General features: G+C 38.1%; 1 protein-coding gene across 1 annotated transcript in view; it reads left to right on the forward strand.

Annotated features, from left to right (window-relative positions):
• The first annotated feature begins 16,287 nt into the window (after window positions 1-16,287).
• The window catches only part of LOC117389738 (contactin-associated protein-like 5), an 88,985-nt gene continuing 80,140 nt past the window's right edge, over window positions 16,288-25,132 (forward strand). The window contains exon 1 of the mRNA XM_033987459.2: window positions 16,288-16,476. Coding sequence (XP_033843350.2) covers window positions 16,303-16,476 — 174 coding nt within the window. The 5' untranslated portion in view covers window positions 16,288-16,302. The remainder of the gene's footprint in view (window positions 16,477-25,132) is intronic.

Below are 25,132 nucleotides of genomic sequence, written 5' to 3' on the forward strand. Positions count from 1 at the left end.
TCCAGCTTTCACTCGCTAACAACAACTAGTATGTCAGTGGTGAAAGATAACGAAGTACAAGTAGTAAAGGACTGTACTTAGTTAAGAAATTTTACAGTGGATACTTACTTTACTTCATTACTTTATACTCTACTACATTTTGTACTGGACTGAAAAGTAAAAAGTAATTTTCATATGTTTTGTGAGGTTATTTTTACTTTTTAACTTTTTTTTATGTTCATGGTAACATCCTGACTAATGTTTAAGAAAAATAAATACCCCAAATTTATAAGAAAAATTAAGAAATTGTTTTGTATTGCAACTGTTGACCAAAATATGTAGTTTTTGTTGTTTTTTTAATTATTATTATTATTTATTTTTTTTATCAGTATCACTACATTTAACACTTAAACAAATTAACCACAATTGTGTGAAATTCTTTTACTTTTTACTCTTAAAGTACAGTAGTGGATTTGTTCATGTGATACTTTTACTTTAGTAACCTTTTACCTCTATCTGTATTTTTACTTAAGTTACAAAAGTACTTCATCACCACTGTAGCATGCTAACTGTGCACTTCCTGATACTTGGGACAATAAAACACTTGATGCAGATGTATACAGTGGACTTATTTTAAACTCAATATATCTGAACTTGGGCAAGAAACAAAATTTCAAATACATTGAATAAAAATTGGGTACAGGGCCTTTAATGAGCATTTTAGATGAATGAGAACCATAAAGTACTACAGCTGTGTGCTCCATTTTGTCCAGTTAGGTGCATTAGAGGAGAACCATGTCGAACCAACTGCCTGAGATGTTCACAGACACTGCTGAGCCACGTTCTTCACCCATGATTCAAAATCGACTAAAGGGCTTTTATTCTCGACTTTAGTAGTTTTCATTTAATTAGGTTTTTCATTGACTTTGTTCAGTGATTTGATGTTGAACCGTTGTATTATACCAGTGAAATAAGAGCTTTATTGATGAGCTATAGTACACTTTTTATACTGTCAGTATTAGTGTCTGTGTAATTACTCAATCGTCCAGGTCTGATCCATCGTAAAAGAAAAATTCTAATCTGTCTGGACAAAAAGTTGTTTTGCTGCTCATCCAAGTCGCTTCTTCAGTTCTGGTCAGATTATGGTGGACAATGCCTTATATCTATCTGTAGGGAGAAGTGAACTACACTGAAACTAACACACTGTTGTTTACAGTTTCTGTTTGTAGGCTAAGTCTAATGAACTGCACTAAGTGTAACCTGTGCCTGAGTCGTACTTAACATACTCATTCAGGTGTGTAATTGTGCTCTCACACCTATTAGCATACTTAGATGATGTCTCAGGCCCTTATGTCTGCTCGAGGAAAGATTGTCTTTCCTGACAAAAACTCCCCTCTCAAACCATTTCTTTTCTCTGGGTAAGACCTGCACCTCACTATCTTCAAAGGAGTGGTTAGAGGTTTTGAGTTGGAGATGGACAGTAGACTGGGGTCCCGGGGAGCTCAGTACATTCTCTTATTTTGTTTCTCAAATATAACACTCACTACACTGAATGGAGTAGATCACATTGCTTATTTTTGTGGCTTGGGCTTTTGTTCTTTGGGTGAACCAGTTTCTGTCTTAAAGTGTTCGTAGATTTGAAATAGTCACATCAGCTGTGTAAAGAATGATTACACCTTTTCTTCTAGGTTCATATTCACTGTTGGCCTGTTTTTTTTAGCCCTCTACGGTCTCTTTCATCAATATTAGTGGTCAGTTGACAGATGCATTTGGCCGATAATCATTGATTTAAACACCGACACTAACTACATTAATAGGCAATAACACATATAGTTTAATGTTTGCAGAGTCGAGTGGTATCGATTTGCTCATCACTTGAGAACAATGCAAATGTAACTAGACACTTGTTATAATATTTGCACTTCACAAAACAAAAAGCTAGACCCAGGCTGGAACATCTTTAAGCCAGAGCGTGTCTGAAAGATGTAAAGGAGAAAGTCAATTTTTAAATATAATACTGTGTCGTTTAAATGTCAGCCTTGGATTTTTGTCTCTGTAAATTCTAATTACTCACCGTGACGAGATTACGCAGTTACAGTCACAGTCACAGTTACGCTAATAACACCTAGCATGCTAATGTACACGCCCTGATTTTAAACACTTTCTAATTAAATGCAGACAGAACACCATAGACTTATTTCGAGCTCAGAATCTGCTCATACAATATATATGTCCTGGGGCAAGACAAATTTTGCTCAAATTCATGAAAAAAAAATCTGCACAGACCTTATTAATTATCATAAGCACGTATCACATTCTAAAATGCACTAAGCCGGTTTACAGCTGCACCATTTGCTAATTCAGTTGTTTTAAAAGCAAGCAGATTTGTGTGCGAATTTGAAATAAATATATTATCAAAGGGATATAAGCTGTAGTTAAAATGTAGAGGAACTGAAATCCGAGCATGGGTCTCTTGGGTTTTTGGAGCGACTACATAATTTATGAATTCATAATGTGATATCCCGCTTCACTTTGGCTCTCTATTGGAACTGGAGATTTTAAAAGAGGCACTAACCTTGTCATTGACTTTTTCTACTCTGTCTGTTAAGAATGCATTTTGGCGTCAGTGGTTTTAATATAAGAAGTGCAGTGGCAGAGTGGCTATCTGATATAAATAATGCGGATCATCTTTAGATTAAAAGTCAATACAAAGGATTTCAAATTTCAGAATTAGACGGTGTCAGCGAATGATTTTACTACTTTGATTAAAATCACTCATGGTATATTCATAAGGACTAACAAAAAAAAAAAAGTTTACCTCCTCTCCACTTCTTCTAGACTCTTCTCTCACGTCACTCTTGGTGTGTACTAACAATCACTACCATGCTAACCGCGCACTTCCTCATTTAAAACAGTTTCCTCACTTCCTCACTGCATTACGAGCTCGCTAATTATTCACTGTGAAGAGATGAGCGTATTTCACAACTTTCAGAGGCCATCACAGTAACGCTAACAACAACTAGCCTGCTAAAGTGCACTTCTTGATTGTGGACAACTCTTTATAATTAGATGCAGAAAGTACACAGTTGACTATATCTGTACTATGACAAACTGAGACAGGCACTTTAATTTATATGTTTAAAAGTACAAAATGTAAGAATGCTAGCGACCAGAGTGACCAGAATTGAAAGGTTAGCAAATATCTGAAGCATGGATTGTATATATAAATGGACATAGCTAACCCGCTAGCTGCTCCTTTCCAAATAGGAAGTGATCATGGGCGCACTTCCAGCTCCATTGAAATTTTCATATTAACCCGCTCTACATGATCCTGGTGGTTTTATTTCGCTATTATGTCCGTAAATTGAGATATGAACATTAATAACAGACAAATCAGGTGCCTTTTTTCCAGGAGATTGCACCTCTAGCGTTAGCAACAGGTTTGATTGACAGCGTTGCTAAGAGCCTGCTCCATGTTAAACCAGTGGTGCAGGTGGAAAGGGGTGTTACCTTCAACAACCTCACTCCAGATTGGCTCTTGGGTTGCTATGATACATGCGGTCAGAATTCCTACTATATTCCCTCCTGTAAATGCTAGCCTGGACTAGCTTCTTTTGACTGAAGCCGAAAACTATGAGCGACGTTACACTCGTTTAGTTGACTTCTTTATACAGTCTATGATCTCAAGATGCAATAGTTTACCTTCACTTCTAATGTCATGTTAATGCCTCAACTGTGTTTTGTGAAAATAAAATAATTTTCTTTAAAAATTTGGCGTTTATTTCATTTAATTTGAAGTTCCTAACCATGGTGTTATCATTACATCATTACAAGTCTAGAGTTAAAGCCATGTCAAGTGTGAATTAGGTTTGCTCGCTGACTGCAGAAGCACCAAAATGCCGAGAGCTGTCTTTTTCTAATTCAAATGTCAAGTGTTGATTAGCATCCTGCGAATATCATTGTGCTGACGCTAACTGGTAACGGCTACGCTAGCACCGTATTCGACAGATGCTCAACTCTAATTTTGGCTTCGGATAAGAAAAAGGAATAAATACAGACCAAGAAAACACACAATGATCCAATTTAGTCACACATAAAATTTGTGGGAGATAATGCTCCCTGCACCGCACAGTTCTGGATTAATAATAGGCTGCAGGGGCCGGGAATAGAGCAGCATTTGTGCCGGGGCCACTCTGATGTGATTGTCAAGTGTAATAAAATGAGGGATAAGACCTGCTTTAGGAAGTTATTATTTCCGTTTTGATGCACTTATTCACATGGAGGACCACATTTCCACCCTGGAATTGTAAGGAAGGGAGAAGAGTTATGCAATGGATTTCTAACCCGCTTGAGTGGAGTTATTTTAGTAAAAGTATTCGGTGTCTTTTGTAGTTTTGGCTTATGCTCTTATTCAGAATTTTAACAAAATCACAGTGGTATGAGTGGTTCTCAAACAGTGGTATTCAGGAGTCTTATTTGAAAAGTTCTTCTTCTTTCATCTTCTTCGTCGCCTTTTTCAACATCTTCTTTGTCTTCTTCTTTTGGTGTCTTCTTCTTCGTCTTCTTTGTTGTTGTCTTCTTCACCTTCATTGTTTTTGTTGTCGTCTTCTTTGTCTCTTCTTTTGGTGTCTTCACCTTCTTCTTCATCTTCTCTGTTGTCTTCTTGTGGTGTGTTCTTCGTCTTCTTCATCGTCTTTGTTGTCGTCTTCTTTGTCTTCTTTTGGTGTCTTCTTTTGGTGTCTTCTTCGTCTTCTTCTTTGCCTTCTTCTTAGTCGTCCTCTTCACCTTCTTCATCGTCTTTGTTGTCGTCTTCTTCTTCGTCTTCTTCTTTGTTGTCTTCTTGGTCGTCTTCTTCACCTCCTTCATCGTTCTTTGTCTTCTTCTTTTGGTGTCTTCTTCTTTGTCATCTTCGTCTTCTTTTTCGTCTCTCTTCGTCTTCTTTGTCATCTTTTTTGTTGTCTTCATCTTCCTCGTCTTCTTTTTCCTCATCTTCTTTATCTTCTTCTTCATCATGTTCTGTCGTTGTCTTCCTTCTTTGTCTTCTACTACTACTTCTACTACTATTTTCACTTCTTCTTCTACCAAACATCAGACGCCTTCAGTATTGACAGTCTTTTGTAAAACAGTACATTTATTATCTATCTATCTTATTTTCCATATCCGTTTCTTATATTTGCTTCCATTAAACATGAAACATCACCCTGTTCAACATTTCCTACCACAGCAACCTGGACAGCTGCCAGATTTGAGTTTTCAAACCCATCTCGAATAACTCCCACTGATCTGTTTGAATTCACACTAATCTTGACGCAGAGCAGTGTGTTTTAGATTTTCCAACAAAAAGCAGCGATAACAGCCAAAAAGTGTTAAGAATGACACTACGCAGTTATTAACTTCAATATTTTTTTTTAGATATAGCATTTTCACATGACATTGTTGCAGAGATAGGCCTTGACTCGGCGACGGAGATGGAGTTTGTCGTTTACGTAGACATTAGTGCACCAAACTTTTCTTAAAACACTACACAGTCTGTATTGAGGGAGAGTTTGCACAGACATGGGAGCGTAACACTATAAACATGGCGTCTCTCTGTTAAGGCATTCTGTTTGTTTTGTCCATTGTGTCCAGACTTCCTCCTCCATCTGTCTATTCTCCCCACAGACATCCCCTCCTCTGGCACCCACTCCTCCATCTGACTCTCTGCAGCTATCTACATCCCCGACAACAAGAATCCCAATCTAAACCCAAAACAATAGACCATGTGCAGAAGGAAAATGGAAGAAAACACATTGTAGAGCTGCACGATTTGGTAAAAAAAAATATCAAATTAGGATTTTTTCAGACAGATTGTGGTTAGATTTGTGGCTTATGTTTTAATAATGGGGTAAATGACGCAAAAAAACAACAAAAAAACACAACAATGAAAGTATGTTTTGATGAGGAGGATTATACATCATAGTTAAAGGTGCACAATGTAACTTTTCTGGTTACACGACATTCCAGCTCTATGGAGATGAGCATGTTGGCACCACCAGATCAAGGTACAGGTCAGATCTGTGGAGAGGCAACCCTGCCATTGCCATTAGGTGAATAGACGGCAAAGCAAAATGGTGTCTCTTCATCTTCTTCGTCGTCTTCTCTCTTCATCTTCTTTGTGAATAGATTATTGAATTCAAAGCAAAACTGTGTCTCTCCGTCTCCTTTGTCGTCTTCTCTTTGTCTTCTTCTTTGTTGTCTTCATCTTCTTTGTTGTCTTCATCTTCTTCGTCGTCCTTCATCGTCGTCTTCTTCTATATGTTCTTTGTTGTCTTATATACGTCAAAGTTAAAGGTTCACTGTGTAACTTTTTTGGTTACACCGCATCCCAGTTCCGTGGAGACGAGCATGTGGCGCCACCAGACCAAATTACAGGTCAGATCTGTGGAGAGGCAACCCTGTCATTGCCATTAGGTGAATAGATTATTTAATTCAACGCAGGTGTCTTTTCGTCTTTGTCGTCTTCTTTGTTGTCTTCATCTTCTTCATCTCCTTCATCTTCTTCGCGAATAGATTATTTAATTCTAAGCAAAACTGTGTAAACAAAAGTTACAGAATGCTCCTTTAAAAGCTCAAAATGCTCTGTACGGGGTGTGTAACTGATTTAAATTTATTCTTGTCAAGATAAATGCTCTAAATCAGGGATGTCAAACATTTTCACCGAGGGCCACATCAGCAAAATGGCTGCTCTCAAAGGGCCAGATGTAAAATAAATGTAACACATTTTTTAACTTGTTAATTAACTGTTACAAATATTGCATGTGCATTTGCCTAGATGTAAAAATATCGCTGTGCAACTGCGTATCTCCTGATAAGTCAAGATTTTAAGACCATCATACTTTAATTTACACTGTCGAGGGCCACATAAAATGATCTGGAGGGCCACATTTGGCACATGGGCCTTGAGTTTGACACATGTGCTCTAACTGGTAAAAGCAACTAGGTTAAGGTCAGTAAACAAATAGGCTGTAAAATATAAACTATTCATTTTACATAGCATTTCCTCAGATAATTAATAACACAGACGCTACCGACATGTTCACCTTTTTTCATCCAATCAAGCACATTGTTACTAAGAATCATGGGAGATCACCTGCCAGGTACTATCCCAGACACTTGATTGATTGAGACTGGAGATTTGAAGGAAGGAAGTAAAGGAAACAGCTATATGACACTATCCCAGTGTCTGTTTCTGTGTCATGATCATCACAACGTCGGAAAGGAATAAGTGGGCGGGGCTAAAAGTTCAAACTAAAACATGTTGCTGACTCAGGGTTTGAAATCAGGCACTGGCCCTTTAAAAAGTAATTAAAGGTCCTATATTATGCAAAATTGTGGTATTACCTCAAAAAATACCTGAAGTTGTGTTTTGTTGTGTTTCATTCACACATGTTTGAATTATCCTGGATTATTTTATCCCCAAAGCTCAAAATGCTCCGTTTCTTCTTGTGATGTCATCAAGTGGTAGTTTTAAAGTTAAAGTTAACCTTAAGTTGTTGCTTTTTATTTTTGAATATTTATGTTTTACCTTTTGTTCCGTCGAGATTGTCAATATCTGCTGGTGTACCTTGGAGTAAAGCAGTTTGAATGAGGCTAAAACAATAGCTGCAACTTCAAAATGAGTCGATTTGTGCGTTAAACTTGTGTGAATGAAACAAAACACAACTCCAGGTCTGTTTGTGATGAGGAAACTACATTATAACAGAAACATTAAAGGAACAACCACCAGTACAACTTAATTTCTTCAAACTTGGTGTTCCTTCTCACCGGGACGAGCTCCAGCCTTGGACTCGGCGCCTCCATCTGCGCGTTGGACTTTAATCTGTGTTGGATTGCTCATTCATTTTGAGACGTGCTAAAGCCTGGAGGATTTGTCCAAACAGAAAAAAAAACATGTCCTGATTTCTGCGTTGTTGATTATTACGATAATCCCCCGAGGAGCCTCGCTGTGGTCGCGCTGCTCCTCCATTTGAGCACATTTAGCGTCCCGAGCCAGACAACAGATAAGAGTGACTGGTCGGATAAAATGTGCTGTAATTAATTCAGTTGTGGCCCAAGGGCTGCAGAAAAGAGCAATTTTCAAATCAATTTCTGAGCGTATTCGCCTGGAAGCATGATTTAAATGTCTCGGTTTGTACTATAGTGTAAAACGGAGATGGACGGCAGGTAAATATTGTCGATTAGGGATGCAACGATATCCAAATCTCTCGATATTTGCATCACGATACTGCGATATTTTGTGAATATGCTACGTTTTGATTGTGTGTGTTTGTAGTTCTCTCTGTTTTTAGTTATTGCTGCAACACAATGAGTAGAAGTAAAGAGACTTGTGAATCGATATGTTGTGATACTTTTGACGATACGATATCACAATGTTTTGATTTTTGTTACATCCCTATTGTTAATACGCGGTAGTGGTTTGATTAGATAAATAGTGGGTGTAATGGGCTGGTTAATAATATATATTTGATAAGTTGGATTTTTATTTTGCTTATTTCTTATTAAAGTAACTATTGGTGGAAAAAAGTACTCAATACCGTCGCAAAAAATACTCAAGTAAAAGTAGAAGTATCATATGAAAAAATCGACTTAAGTAAAACTGTTAAAGTACCTGTTTCAAAATCTACTTAAAGAGTAAAAAGTAAAAGTATTTTGCACAGATTTTGAGTCTTATAAAGCTTCAAATGTTGTGATTCAGCTAAAAGTTTGTGCTGAATTTTGTTCAACATAAAACAATTGAATTTTTCCAGCTGTTTTTATATACTACTACTACTACTACTACTACTACTACTACTACTACTACTACTACTACTACTACTACTACTACTACTACTACTACTACTACTACTACTACTACTACTACTACTACTACTACTACTACTACTACTACTACTACTACTACTACTACTACTACTACTACATTTATAACTATGAACATGTTAAACATAAATCCCTCAGCCTTTTCTGCTCTTCTCAGGTAATAATGAAAAATACTTTTCAGTCCTGTTCAAATATGTAGTGGAGTAGAAAGTGCAGATATCTTCTCTCAAATGTAGTAAAGTAAAAGTAAAAAGTATGCACTTAAAATGTATTCAAGGAAAGCACAGACAACAAAAATTTCTACTTCCCTTACATACAGTACTTTACTATTTTTACTTTGTTATATTCCACCACTAAAAGTAACACAGAAGTACAAAAGTATTGGCTTCAGTCCCATCTGAATCAGACACTCACAAAAGTCACTCCCCTTTCAAAGCGCTAATGAAACTACTGCACATCGCATCAGGTTTGTGAAGTTGTAGTGTATTTTGCGTTCTACTTTTGTATATTTATGGATGACAAAGGTGTGTGGGATTAACATTAGACAGAATCTTACAGCTAACCATACGGAGTGTTCAAATAGAGGCCAGGAGAGATCGCTAAACTACCCAAACTCAAACTTTAGGCATGTTTTTGATGAGAGAAAACTTTAAAAAAAAGTCGATTTTGTGTAATATCTCCTCTAATGATGTTTCTGTGGGATAATTGTGGACATCAGTATAATTAAAACCAAAAAACTGATTATTTTTTTGACTTACCCAGAACTGAGAAATGTTGCCGTCGCGGTTCACTTGAGGTATTCCTCTTGTGTTTCTTCAGTCACATCTGTTGACAGTGGAGTTGTTGTAATCTGCTGCTGCTGTGTCAAAGCCCCTAATCTCTCTGGATTAGACACTGTTACACTCACCACATGCAAAGATTGTAGTGAAAGAGAGCGGGATTTAAACGTGTGTGTGTTTGTGTAAAGAATGTAGCTGTGATTTTATAAAAGACACCAGAACTTGTTGCATGGACTCAAAGTAAGTTTTAAATTTTAATAGAAAGTTTTATAAGTTTTTCATTATGTAAATGTTCTCAACAGATACGGCATTTATGTGTAAAAATTGCCAAAAATGGATAGAGCCAGGTTTAAATTTCTTTTGTTGATATACTGGATAAAAAAATGAATAAAAAAAAAAAAAGAAAATAAATTATGAAAAAATATAATAATAATAATAATAATAATAATAATAATAATAATAATAATAATACTTGTCTTGCCTTTTGCCATCACTTGTTGACAAAGAGTTATCATACAAGTAAAATAAAAAAATAAAAAATCATCAAAAATCCAGTTAATTTCAATCATTTTTAGCCTTTTCTAACAGAATGAAAGTGTTAAAATTCTCTAAAGATAATAATTTTTGAAATGCTTTTTGAATTCACTATCCTCTTATTAGGAGATGACAGGCACAATTAGTTTCCCAGTTCAAACCGGTGACAGGAAAATGTGTTACTTTGGCTCTTGCTGTTCCACATATGAAAGGCAAAATTACCAGATTCATTTCTATTTTGTTCAGTTTTGACAGAAAGGATTAACAGATCGCTTTTAATTAAATCACACAGACGAGAATTTTGTAACTGTTAAATTATATTTCCGTTTTTTTTTTGTTTTTTTTTGTAAAGATATTGTGGAATTGATAATATTTAATGTTGCTGTAAATCTACCAGGTAAAGTCTGATATAGGTGTAGTTGTTACCATAAAAATCCACAGTGGACACCTGCATGGTCTCTATCATGAGCATAAATTGTTTATATAAATGAACATCTTTCTCCAAGTGGACTGATCACTGATAACTGATATTTTCATTACCAATATTGTCAGATTTTTTTCCTATGTATCTGAAGTAAAATTTGTCTTGGTCCAGAACAGAGCTTATAAACTCATTGTGGCGAATAATTAAGGTGTTCTGGATGCATAAGGTTAGTGAGGAAAAACTTTGAACGACTGCAAAATGTTTAAAATGAACCAGTTCTGTTTTTAACTGATATCGATATCAGAACTATTGATACCTTGCCCACCCCTAATGTCCAGTTGTTTTTCTGGTCTCTATGCTGATGTCTCCTATATTAAGCTGAGCCCCCTCTTATAGATAGCTCAGTCCCCTGATCACATCTCTGTCAGTCTGAACACCTGTATGCATCTACACTGAGTTCATGTTTAGTATCTCCCACATTTGGATGATCTGGACGCCTGCATGGTCTGTATGCTGATGTCTCATGTGGACACTCTGGACACCTGTATGGTATCTATGCTGATATTTCACATAAACAGTCTGGAAACCTGTATGGTCTCTATTCTAATGTCTCATATGGACAGTCTGGACACCTTTATTGTTCCTTTGCTGATGTCTCACACAGCCAGTCTGGATACCTGTATGTTTTATTGTATACTGAATATATATTGTTTGTCTTGCCTCACATTTGAACAACCTGAACAACTGTATGTATCTATCTATACTACTCAGACTGGATTGGTTTTGGGTCAAGGAACAGCAACATTATGTAAAAAGTATAGCGTTTTAGTGTGGACACCTGTATTTAAAGGTGTTTTAATTCATAAAACCAGTCTGTACATCCGTATGGCGTTATGGTTATGTAATCATTTTGTCCTTGTCTTAAAAAGCTACAGCAGTTCCCTGGGTTCCTCTTTGTCATTCTGGACACCTGAATGCCTCTCCTGATGTCTCATTTTCAGTTAGAAAAACAGTACATTTCTATTTGAGTGTATTATTTTGTCCTTCACTGTGACAGACAGTGCAGTGCTGTGGTTGTCCCAGAGTCTGTTTATTGTCACTCATTCTGTGACTGTGTCTAAGTATCTAAGCACAGAGCTTTGTTTACGTGTCACATTAGCACAGTCTGGACACCTGTGCGTGCATATGCTGTACACTACCAGTCAAACGTTTGAACACACCCTCCCATTTAATGTTTTATTTTTTCTTTATGTTTACTACTTTCTACGGAACACATCAAATATATGAAGCAAAATGTGTGTAAATATTTAGCAGAGAAAAAATATATATATTCTTGCTCAAAGTACCCACCCTTTGCTTTGTTGCCAGAGCTGCAAACCCTTGGCCTTCTGTGTGTCTACTCATAGTTTTGATGTCTTCAGTGAGAATGTGCAACGTAAATAGTCATAGAAATAAAGAAAAAACATAAATGAAAAAGTGTGTCCAAACCTTTGACTAATAGTGTAGCTATATCATACTTGTATTGTTTTTGTCTGTTGGCTGTCCCTTTGTGCCTTTCTGAGATATCTCAATCTGACATTATCCCAATGCCTTTGAATGAATATTTGAATGCATCACAGTCCCATATATGTAGTCTCCTCCTGTTAAAACATCTGGACAACTGAATGTCTCTATACTTAAAGGTGCTATCTTGCTGTCTTACATTGTACCTGATACACTTACGTTTAAAAGTGTAAAAAAATAAATTAATAATAATAATAATAATAATAACATTCAGAACTACCATAAAGATTTTGTCAGTAGTCCCAAGTTATTCCTCACTTTATGCATTCTGAGCATTCTAATTATTCACCACAATAAGATTATAAGCGCTTTTAACAACTTTCAGAGACCAGACCAAGGTTTAAAGATTCACTTAAGGGAATTACGCTGTTCAGTTTGAGTTTATGAGAGTTTCCCATTTCAAATAAGGGGCATAGTATCTAAAACAATATTTCCCTTGCTCTGGACTTGTGGTACTGCCAAGGTCCATCTCTCCTGAGTCCTGGTATGATAATGATGAGAACTGAATTGAATCCGAGAGGTGAGGTACTGTGGAAATTATGTCAGTATAGCTCTGTACATGAATGTGGGTGTGTATAAATCTGCAGTGAGGCAGTGAGGTCCAGCCAACCCCGCTGTGCAGATCACAGTGGTGAGTGTAGTAACGGTCAAAAGTAATAAAACAAAGTTTGCTATGGTAAATAATATCAAGATTTTTCAAGACAAACATGACTGTAGTTTGAATTAATATTTTCCTGTTTGTATATGAAAAAGAGGCTTTAATTAGATGCAGATAGTACACAGTGGACATATTTTGACCTAAATACCTGTTTACACAAAATATATCTGCACTGGGGCAACATAAATCTTTACACAAAAACACCTAGAAAGACATTGTTACTGTGAGCGGGAGCTCCACAGATCCGACCTACAACTTAACCGGTCTACCGTACTGTGGAACATTCCAGCGAGAGGTATAACATCTCCATAAAGACAACAGTTGGAGGGACCCTTGACCAGAAAAGTTACATAGTGCTCCTTTAAGTCTCAGATGTAATATTTGTGTGCCTTCTTACAGACAGCTGCAGTAGACCCTTGTTTTCCTCCCTATCAGTCAGTGTGGACACCTGCATGGTTTCCACGCAGATGTCTTTATTTTTCTCACATTTGGAGCGCCAGGATCCGTGTGCGGTCTTGTAGCTGATGTCTCGCACATTATTTTGAGTCTTATATAAGCTGTAACCGTCGCATGATCGCTGTCAGTCAGTCTGGACACCTGTACCTGGACTTTATGTGGATATATTGTTGTATTAATTTTCCCTTGCATATGTACAGTCTGAATACCTGCAAGGTTTCTATGCTGATGTACCCCATGTTATTTTGAGCCCCTCTGTAGCAGTTTCCCAACCTGGACACATGAATCTTTATGGTGTTGTCTAATGATTTTTTTATTTTTTATTTTCCCTTGACAGTCTGGACACCTGTGTGGTCTATTTACTGTTTTGTTTTTTTTGTTTTTTTAAGCTGCAGCAGTCCCCTGATCTCTGCTTTATATATCAGCCAGCATCAATGTTTTTATGCTGATATGTTGCTTAAGTTGACCAGCTGTATCTATCTACGCTAATGTCAAGTTTATTTTCTTTCAGATATATACTGTACACCTGTATGGTCTCTATGCTGACTGTCCCACGTGTTATTTTGAGCCCCTTATCCACATAGCTGTAGCGGCCCCCTTATCACCTCTAAGTCAGTCAATCTGTACACTTTTATGGTCTCTATGTTGACGCCCTGTTTATTGCCTGATCTAGTGTTTGAACACATTGTTTTCCGAACCAATGACCCATGCCCCCATCCAAACCCATGATGAGGTTATGTTTACCTCGAGGACATGTTTCGGCCCACCCCAGTTCTAAAGATGGCTTTTATCTAGCAGCCGAAACATGTCAACAAGGTGAATACGTCTCCTACTGTGTTATGTTTAAAAAGAATGCGTAAGAACGTTTAAAAAGAAGTTGCTAGTACTACCTGTATGGTCTCTTTGAGGATATCCTTTTTATGGTCTCTCACATACATACAGTCTGGACACCTGTATGGTTTCTATACTGATATTTTCTCCCGCCTAGAGACAGTCTGTACACCTGTATGATCTCACACGTATTGTTTTGTGTCCTTGTTACAGACAGCTGCAGCAGTCCCCTGATCTCCTCCTTGCCCCAGTCCTCCTTTCAGAGCTCCTCTCAGTCGTCCTACAGCTACGGGGCACAACAGGCCAAGATCAACCGACGGGACGGTAAGAGACGCTTTTTACAGAGGGCAGTGTGAAGATGGGGTTACATTATGAAATTACATACAACCGCAAGATCAAAACTCTATTTATTGAAATTATACCCATATTTTGCCAATGAACAAATGTAAAAAAGTTCTATTTTACTGTAGCTTTGCCCTCACTATACACCCACCTGCTGATTGTAAACAGAAGGAGCACTTTATACAGGTTTGGCAAAGAAATGACAGTGCAAGATTATACCACAATGCAACCAAACACAACCCAGTAGTAGAGAATGTATTTGCTCATACTGAGTTTATAGATTAGTTCTGTCTATTTGTCTCAGTATATGTAAATGTCCTCTTTTTCAAAGTACTCAAGGGGTCAGTGGTTCTCAAAAACTGCAGTACCAGCACCTGTAGTAGTTTGCAGACCATTTGTGGTAGTGTGTAAGGTCCAGTTAGTTCACTTTAGATGCAATTTTAAGTTTTCGTTATCCTTCATCCACTACTTTATTCATGGTATAGTTCTGTTTTAGCCCCATTTCAGCACTGGTTTCGATCTCGTGGTAAGTTAAAAATGTTCTTAGTTGGTAGTCTACCTGCTTTCACTAGTTTAAGAACCGCTAGTGTAAAGGTTACGACCGAAGCAGAGACCCAGAGTTTGACCAATTTGTGTTGCACCTGGCAAACACCTCACCACATCCCTTCATCACGTGTCTTCTCTTCTTTATAAATACAGATTGAATAATATAGAACACATTTAAATGATTCTTTTAACTCACAACTAAAAGAAAAAAGCACAAATTTACTCGCTCTCCGCTCACCTCTGATCAGACGTTAAAGCTAAACCCGGCCGGAGCTGAGGGCGATTCGCTCGTGTCACACTCTGGTGCACAGCTCAATGCACTGCAGAGATCATAAATTTGACTTTTTCATCTATTTGTGAATGAGACACAGTATTTACCTTTAAAGAGACGCATCAGACCTGCAGATCCGCCACACTTTGTTTAGTTACTTAAATGAGACTGCTGATGCGCGAGGTGAAAAAGAAAATAAAACTAGACGGAAAAAGACATCAAAACTATTGAAATTGAAAGTAAGATGACTCACTCTTCACTTTTTATAGTGAACGGTAAAGATCCTTAAAAGCACAGATCGCTCATTCTGAATAGTTTGTGCAGCCAATATTTAATTTAATAACTTTTTATTGATTAAACTTATAGCTTCTATGCCAACCTGTATGTTTTCTTATGGGATCGGTCACCTGCTTGTTTTGAGATGATATTGCCTTTACCTGGAATGTTCCAAATTAATGCATTAGAAGTATTCACCTTGCATTTATTCTTTTACAGCTGGTTTTATTGCTTAAACACAACGTTTCATAGCAAAGGATCACTGAAAGGAGCTAGAGGAGCTAACCACACTGAAACTAACACACCTGTTTGTTTACACTTTCTGTTTGTAGGCTCGGTCTATTGGGCTACACTAAATGTGAGCTGTGCCTGACTCATATTTTGCATAATCATTCAGGTCTCTCACAGCTATTAGCATACTAGCTAGCCCTATTGTTTTTCTTGTTTTGATTTAGGTCTGTGGAAGGAGTTATAAAAAGGAGATAAATGACGTCTAAGGCCCCCATTCCTATTCGGAGATGGATTGTCTTTCCCAGCAAAAATTGCCTCTTTAACTTCAATCTCAAACCATTTATTTTGTTTACCTCACAATTTCGCACATGCATTCTTACTGTGAGCGTGTTCCCCTCTCCACAGGCCTGACCTGTAACTTGGTCCGCTTGCATAACCTACTATTCTCCATGGAAATAGAGGGATAGTACTTAGGGATTGCACTTATTTTATTGTTTGGATCCTGCTATTGACCATTCTGTGCGTCATGTGCCCAGGAGCAGGAGGCTGGTCTCCCATGGTAACGGACCGCGAGCCCTGGCTGCAGCTGGACCTCCGGGAGCGCATGGAGGTGACGGCTGTGTCCACCCAGGGCCGGGCTAACAGTCAGGACTGGGTCAGCCGCTACATGCTGCTGTACAGTGACACTGGACAGGCGTGGAAGCAGTACCGGCAGGAGGATGGGGTGGGGGTGAGTACACAATCGCCAAATACGTGTTTAGTATCACTGCAAATATTATTGTGCAGTAGTTTTAGAGGACTCGGGTCGCTTTGCTAAAAAATATGAATAATGTCAAATGGATGAAAGCTTTTGAGAGTAAATACGTTAAGTCATTCGCTTCGTCTTCGTCAGTTCTGACAGGGTCTTATAGCTTATAGCTGTCTGAAGAGAGGAGCTAACTAAACTGAAACTATAGTAAAAGCCAAAGTAAAATCTGTCAACTGAACAAAAAGTTGTGGGAGTAAACACGTTTCACTGCTCATGCAAGCAGTTCTGGTCAGATTGCTGGTGGATGCTGCCTTATATCTATTTGAAGGGACGAGCTAACTGCACTGAACAGCTATTGTTTACTGTTTCAGCCTTAATGGCCTCCATTCAACCTTTAATTGCCCTACTGCCTCGCTATATTGTTCTCTTTGTTTCCTTTGTTTGCCTTGGGTCAGAGGATGGAATTATAAATTGGGAACAGGTGATGCCTCAGGCCCCATTCCTGTTCAAGGATTGTTTTTCCTAACAAAAATAGCTTCTTTAACTTCCCTCTCAAACCATTCCTTTTCTCTGACTAAGACGTGTACCTTGACGATTGAGATTACACAGACATCTACACTGAAACTAACACAAACTAATTGTTTACAGTAAGAAGTATCTGTTCTTAGATAAATCTGTTGATCTACCCTAAGACGTGAACTGCCGACTGTGTCATATTTTGAATGTTTTGTTCATTTCCTAATGGGTTATCTAATTCCTATTAGCATATCAGAGTACGCTCGTTACTCCTTACTGTAAACAAGTGAAGTGTATTAGTTGCAGTGTAATTAGCTCCTCCCTCCAGACAGATATAAGGGAGTGACCAGTGTCCTGTTTTATTATCATTGTTGGCAGAGTGCTTGTCCAGTGAAGTGAACGCTGGCGGCTCAATTCTCACTCTTAACATAAACATCATCGGTTGAACAATCAGATCCACTGACCCTCAGGTTACCGGTGCGATTCCAGCTCCCACAGATAAATACTGTTGTTGTGTCCTTGAGCAAGACACTTAACCTGTCTCGCCCCCAATGTCTGTGTACATTGGTGTATGAATGTGTGTCAATGGGTGAGTAGTTCTTTGATGTAAAGTGCTCAGAGTGCCTTGAAGGTGGAAAGCACAATATAAAAATGTGGCCATTTACCATTTCAGATTCGTAACAATACTATTGTAAGTCTGCATCTGCTTACAACATGGGAGGCTTAACTACTGTTATTCTTGTGCAAAACGCCTAATCTTGCCAAAGCCCATTGTTTACTCTCACTGTGTGATATCATTAAGTGGTCATCCAGGGAGAGTTGCTCCTCTGGGTTGTTAATGTCCAGTTGTCCTTACGCCAACAGCTATTGTTTTTATCCTCAGGTGAAGGGCACATATTGTGACCTTATATTTTGTTTATGTGGCCATTTTCTTTGAGCGCCAGAAATCACTCTGCTTCAATTTTAGCCCCTGGATGATTGCATTGGAATCTTGCTTTTATATCGAGCTTTTTTCCAAACATGGGGAATATTTTGAATTCTAAATACACAAAATGAAAAGGCCAAAGTAAAGAACACTTTTAATGTTATAACATAATAAATCAAAAACAACCTAGAAATCCTGGAAATCCTTTAAGGTAGGTCTGCTCCTCCTGGGTAGTGACCAAACACATATTGAATTTTCCCAGGATTGTTGCGTCACAGGTAGAAGTCCATAAATTGTGTCCATACTCGTTAAAAGTAATTGTGTCAAAATGTGTTCATTACATACACACCCACACAAAACATTTTGTGATATAATCTGTTATACAAGGTGAACTCTCAAAGCCAAGGTGCCCAAAACAATTTTTTTGTGTGAACTGAATAAAGCATAAGAGGCACTGTTAAATGGAAATAAATAATTAAGTGAAACATGACAAAAAAAACATATTAATTATAAAGGAACCTTTACTTCTATATCTTCCCTCTAAAGCAGCAAACCTCCTCTGACACTATAATGAAATGCTAGCAGAGCTGGTGGCTAGCGGGATGTTAGCGGGTTGTGTTTGGAGCTAGCTGTGCAGAGGCTGTAGGTTTGAAGGGCTGAATAATTGATCCACCTTCACACAGCACGTTAAAAATGTATTGTACAGAACAGGGCTCCCAGCAGAGACTAGGCAAGAACACAAACCCAACCACGAGCTGCTCAGAAGAAGAGAGACTAAGACAGAAGCGAAACAAAATACAGTACAAATGTGGATGTCAATGATTTTGGAGATGCTGATGTAATAGTCAAATCTTTTTTATTATTATTATTTTTTTTTAAGCAATATCACTTTATTTTATCCCAGAGGCACAATTTAAGCACAATGAGCAGTAAAATGCAATAATAATCAAACAAAAGTCCCAGTGCACCTCAAAAGGCAAGGCCATCAGATTCTGTGTCAGGGCAGTCTGAGGTGAGTAATAACCTTTAGGACAAAAATGTCCCTCGTCTGTGTCCTCTGTGTTCTGCAGCATCACATCAGCTCCAGGGGAGCCAGGTGAAGTCTGGACAAACAACAGGAAAGCCTCCTCTAAGCCTCTCTCTGTTCTGTTATTTTGAAGGTTTTGAAGGTTTAAAATAAATAATAAAAATTAATTATGTTATTTGAAAAAAAAACAACTGCCACCTCAAAGACAGGTGCATTTTAGCTAGCTTGTGACTGTAATGTTATTTGAGAGTGACAGCACAAATCAGCTCATCTCTTGTGATTCCAGCTAAGTCAGTTCTTTATGATCAGATTGTGTTAAACAAAACTGTGATTAAAGTCTAACTTGAGTAACAGAGCTTCAGACAGAGTAGTGTCTCTAGTTAGCTTCACCTCTCCCAGGGAATATTAATGACAGCTGCAATCGGCTGCAAGTATCTATAGGCCACGATGTTAATTAAAAGCACTATTATATTAAATGTATCAAAACTGGGGAATATAGGAGTCAGATATGAAATAAAATAGTATAAAATCTCCATTATAAGGTGACAGGATAGAGTCACACCTATCTCACAAAAAGAACATTGTGTTTTTGCTGTACCAAATTATAATAACATGAAGTAGGAAGGTGCAAAATCAAAGCACAAATCAGGACACGGTCTTATAACGCGTCAGGATGTGTTGACGCATTGTACCGTGTCAGATCTACACAGCTCAGATTCTTGTGTAGAAGCAGATATTATTTTCCAGCTTTGGCACTCCCCACTCTGAAATGTGGTGTAGGGCTCCATCTACAGGCAGTAGAATGAATTACCACCAGGAAAAAAAATAATCATAGGTAATAAGAAACATGCATTGTGTATGGATGTAAGCTTTCAGTGGTAATGAATGTGATTTGACAGTAGAAAGGCTTAAAACAAGTCTGGCGATGATTTATGGACTTTAAAACTATGCAGTGTTTCTACCTGTGATACAAAACTTGAATAAATCAGGCTTTTTAGATAAAATCTTGTTATGTACAAGATTGGTGCTTCCTGTACTAAGTCACCCCCCACTTCAGAGCGCTATCACAACATAATCAGTGTGTATCCCGCTAATGAGACTACTACACATCACATCAGCTTTGTCAAGTTGTTGTGTACAGTTTTGTATCATGTTTTTGCACATTTATGGAGAATTGTCATGTGGGAGAATGGCTGACATAGATTACTCAAACGGGCATGGATGACATATAAACCTCTTCATGTTTTTGATGAAGGAACAACATTATCACATGGTAGCAAGCTTCAAAAAGTAAATTTTGCACAATGCTGTCTTTAACAAAAAACATAGGAACCTTTATTTTTGAATAGTAAAACTCACATATTCACATCATTTAGATCTTTCTTATAAACAGAGCTTTAATGGCCTTCAGAAATCGCACTCCTCTCCTCTCTTCTCTTCTTGTTCTTGTGGATATTTCTCATATTCGCAGCACATTTCATCACTCTGGCACATTCCACAGCATTCCCACTGATAAGCAACTCATTATGGCTGTGGCGGCCCCTCAGATGGAGCTGCGTCACAGGGCCCAATGCGCAGTGACATAACCGCTCATTATGGCTGTTTTCATTGTGTTCTGGCCATCTATAACGCCTTCAACACTTTGGCTTTTAGACCCTCTCTAGGAGCTGCACCACAGGGCTCACAGTGTGGAGATAAAGCGATTTTTGATGGCTTTTTCAACATTTGTTCACACTTTCATCGCTTTGCCTGATGGTCCCCCTGGTGGAGCTGTGTCACAGGGCCCACCACGTACAGATAAAGTGGCTCATTATTCTCACAGTGTTTGAAGAGCATATGACAGGTTAGACTATTCACTTCACTAAAACGTAGACTTTTAACCTAGATTTTACAAAAAAAAAAAACTTTCCTAAAATCTTTCTTTCAGTGAAGTTTCCGATTTTGCTTCCTGGTTGAACACAAGCAGCAGATAGGGCATATATAGAGGTAATTTCATAACATAGCTTTTTTTTTTTACATGCATGCAGCTGGAATGATGCAGTTTATTTTTTTTACCTTGCAACCATGTTTAGACAAATAAAAATATATGGTCCTTTTGGGTAAATTGTCTTTTGGATGGAATTTTTTATGTTGATGAGATAGAACTCACAGCTACTTCCTATATTTTTGTACTTGTACTCAAAACTAACTGATTTACGACTATGATAAATATTTACCACAGGTACTATCTTGCCAAACCAAGTCAGAAATATCTACTCCATCCAGCACAGGGATAGAGCAGTATTGTTCTATTGTTGCTGTTGTAGCCTTGGTCTTCTATAATACCTTACACTTTGAATAATAGTCCCTCTGATGCAGCTGCGCCACAGGACCCACAGCTCGGAGATTGTAACTAGCTCATTACAGCGGTTCTCACGGTGCTGTGGGCATCTATAACGCCTTTGGATCAGGGTCCCTCTGATGCAGCTGCGTCACAGGGCCTTGTCGCTGCGCTCATTATGGTTGTTATCATGGTGGCAGGCCATCCATAACGCCTTCAACACTTTCACTAATAGTCCATTTGACAGAGCTGCGTCACAGGGCCCAAAGCTCAGGGATAAATGGGGAAGAAGAGGCGAAGACTCGTTACTGCATTTAGCACCACACCACAGATTTTTATTTTTATTTTCTTCATTTCTTAAACCGCTGCAGCAATCATTTTTTGACATTTATGACACTGAATTAACTCATATTTGCCTGGCAAATCCAAAATGATAACTCTGCGTTGTTTTATTGATCTTATTCTGTGCACTTTTGCCGTAAATGCAAATAAACTACTTATTTGTGGTGGTACTTCCAAATAAGCAGGAATCCCTTTCATTTCAATGAAGAATTTTGAAAGGTTTTGCCCCTAAAATCTTATATAAGGTAAGGTATAAGGTCAAATGTTTAATGTTCTTGTGCAGCAACAAGTCAACACTGCACCAATTCTATGGGTGGTTTTCAAAAAGCTTTGTAGTCTATATAGAGTTTATTTGCTGTCAAAATTGACAGCCCCATGCAAAATAATTACAACCAGAAGGACAATGGTGGCGCCCACAGTAACTTCTGGAATAAGAGCGATATCAGTCCGGTCAGTCTGGACTCTCCTTTGCATCTTGAGCTTAATTTGATTATTTCACTAATGCTAATTACAAACAAAATGACATTTCCCTAACCTCAGATTGTGTAGTCCTTCACTCACCATTTGTTTGTATTCTGGATCCCTGGCAAAACTCATAGGAGTCACCAGATTTTCCAGTATAAAATATTTTATTTTTTATTTTCATTTTTTTGGGCTTATAAAGTGTCTGAAGTCTCATACATGGTAATGCTATAAAAACATTTTACACTATGCATTACACTATCATCCATCCATTTTCTAATGCTTATCCGGGGCCAGGTCATGGGGTCAGCAGTCAAAGCAGGGACTCCCAGACTTCCCTCACCCCAGACATGTCCTCCAGCTCCTCTGGTGGTCCCACCAGAGTTATTGCTTTACATAGATTGTTCCATAATATGGCATTAAACGTATCTGTCCCCATGGAGACAGAACCTCCATCAAAAAAGTTTCATAGTGCACCTTTAAGTTTTAATATTTTCTGAAATTGAAAATGTAGGTTACTGTCATAAGTGATCTCATAGCATAGCCAAGCTCTAAATTTCTAAAAAATAAAATAAATCCTTAATTCACATTGGTAGTTTTAAACCAAAAGGAGAAAAGATTTAATTTTCTTGTGGTCATCCGTGGCACTACTACTTCAAACTTCCCTGTCATTGCTGGTGCCCTGTTTCCATGGTGACATGCCCACCTCTGTATTATACACACAGTAGCAGCTCATTAGCGGCGCGCAGTGATGAAGGGGCGATCCCGCTAACCTTTGGCTCACTCAAACTGACGCACGGCTGGCATCTGAGCCGGAGCAGAGCGGAGGCAACGTCACAGCTACACTAACCTGAACTGGCAGGCTGACCAGGAGAAACGACAACAGACACTAGCTTAAAGACCGAAACAGGGAACAAGGAGGAGAGGGAGGAGAGATGGGGAGGGAAGGGGGGATTTCAAAGTCCATATCTTTTTAGACTGATGCTAATTATTTTAGAGCTCAAAATAGAGCTTCCTCTGCTGCTAACTGCAGCATTTAAAGGGAACATATTATGCAAAATTGTTTTAGCCATGTTATAACGGCATTACCTCATTGTTAGTTTGCTCAGAGGTTTTGATAGATACTGTCCATGTTTGAGTAATGCTGGATTGTCCTGCATTTGAGGCTTAACAATTTCACCTAACCTTCACTTAAGCACATAATATTGAGAGGGACTTTGACTTCAGAAATGGTGTGTTGCCTTTTGGAAAAATAAAAAAACATAAGTTAACACATAGAATTAAAATCCATCTCTTTTCCTGCCTATTTAAACACTCCAAAACATTTGCAGTGTATGTAGCTGGTTCTCTTAGAGTTTTAACAAAGGTACTACAATCACAACAATGTTTTTGTAATTAACAATAAATTAGCAAGTTTTCAGTGATAACTTTGTATACCTCATATTTTGGGGGAAATAAATGGGTCATGTTGATAGAAATTAAAATCTAAATCCTACATATAGTTCCTTCAAAACAGCATTTGTTTCCACTGACTTTTAAACACAAGTCGACCACTTTGAGCAGCTGTGGTTATTTTAAAAGCGCTATATAAATTAACTTGTCATCGTGTTTGAGATGCGAAAGTAGCAGGACCAGACAGAAACAAGTACGCCAATGCATTCTTTCCTTAAAAACACAACCCTCCTGCTCCTATGAGATCATATCCACTTTGTAAAAGAGCCATTTGACACTCGTACGATACCTGCACTGCGCTTCTCATGCACGCCTTAACTCACAGGGTCCCGGGTGGCCCTCCTCTGCCTCCTGTTTGACCTGCTTTAGTCCGACTTCAACTGTAACTCTAAAACTGTACCGCTCTCACTCTCTATTGTTCTTTCTCCTCTCCTCCTCATCCATCCATCATTCAGCATGCTCCACAAAAGCCCTAAACCCCTGTGCTATGAATATTCAAGCGCTGTTTGCTAGCCTCCTTTAGCGCTGTGTTGCTCTCATTTCGTTTGCAAAAGCGTGTATCACACTATACTTTATTCATACGTTTGGAGAAATACTTTTGGAGAGACTCTTGAAGTAGCAATCGTATTTTCTTTTTAAAAGGGTGAAAATGTGTTCTTTCAGCTCATGCACATTGAATTTTTAAATGAGGTGGCGGTTGGTGCCCTCTGGTGGACACATTGGAGAGAGATGCATGTTACAATGACAAATTAGCAGCGTGATTATTGTAAACATGAAGCTAATCTAACAGATAGGTGATGCATATGACCTATAGCACACGTGTCAAAGTCAAGGCCCGTGTGCCAAATGTCCTCGACAGAGTAAATTAAAAGGTATGATGGTCTTAAAATGTCATTTTATCAGGAGATACACAGTTACACAGCCATATTTTTACATCCAAACAAATTCATATGCAATATTTGTAACTTGAATAAGTAATAAATACAGAAACAGTTTATTCATAAGTTAAAAAAGTAGTTAGATTTATTTTACATCTGGCCCTTTGAGAGCAGCCATTTTGCTGATGTGGCCCTTGATAAAAATGTGTTTAACACCTCTGACCTATAGGAATATTTATTTATTTATTTATTTTTGGTACTGGTCTGGACTTCTTGGCGCTTTCTACCATGTTATAACATTTTTCCATGATCAAAAACATGCCTGAAGAGGTTTTAGATGTCATGCCGTGACTGTTTGAGTAATCTAGTGATCTCACCCAGGCTTTATTCGAAGCCTCCAAGCAGTTAGCAGTGGGATCCCATCCAGTGCGCAGCCCAGAAGCCTATGCTACTTTCGCTCCCACACGGCAATTTTCCATAAATAAACCAAAGCATGACACAAAACAACCACTACATCCACTACAACTTCACAAACCTGATGTGATGTGCTGTAGTTTAATTAGCAGAATGCACAGATGCAGATTGTAATGTGGAAGCAAAGGGCAGGGGAACTCAGTGTCAAAAAACAATGTTAATATGTTGTTTTTGGCAAATATAGCGTTTTCCAAAAAAAAAAAAAAAAAAAAGCTAAAATGGTGATCTAAAAATGTTATGTA

Source organism: Periophthalmus magnuspinnatus, chromosome 21 (genome assembly GCF_009829125.3).
Source record: "Periophthalmus magnuspinnatus isolate fPerMag1 chromosome 21, fPerMag1.2.pri, whole genome shotgun sequence".
Lineage (NCBI taxonomy): Eukaryota > Metazoa > Chordata > Actinopteri > Gobiiformes > Gobiidae > Periophthalmus > Periophthalmus magnuspinnatus.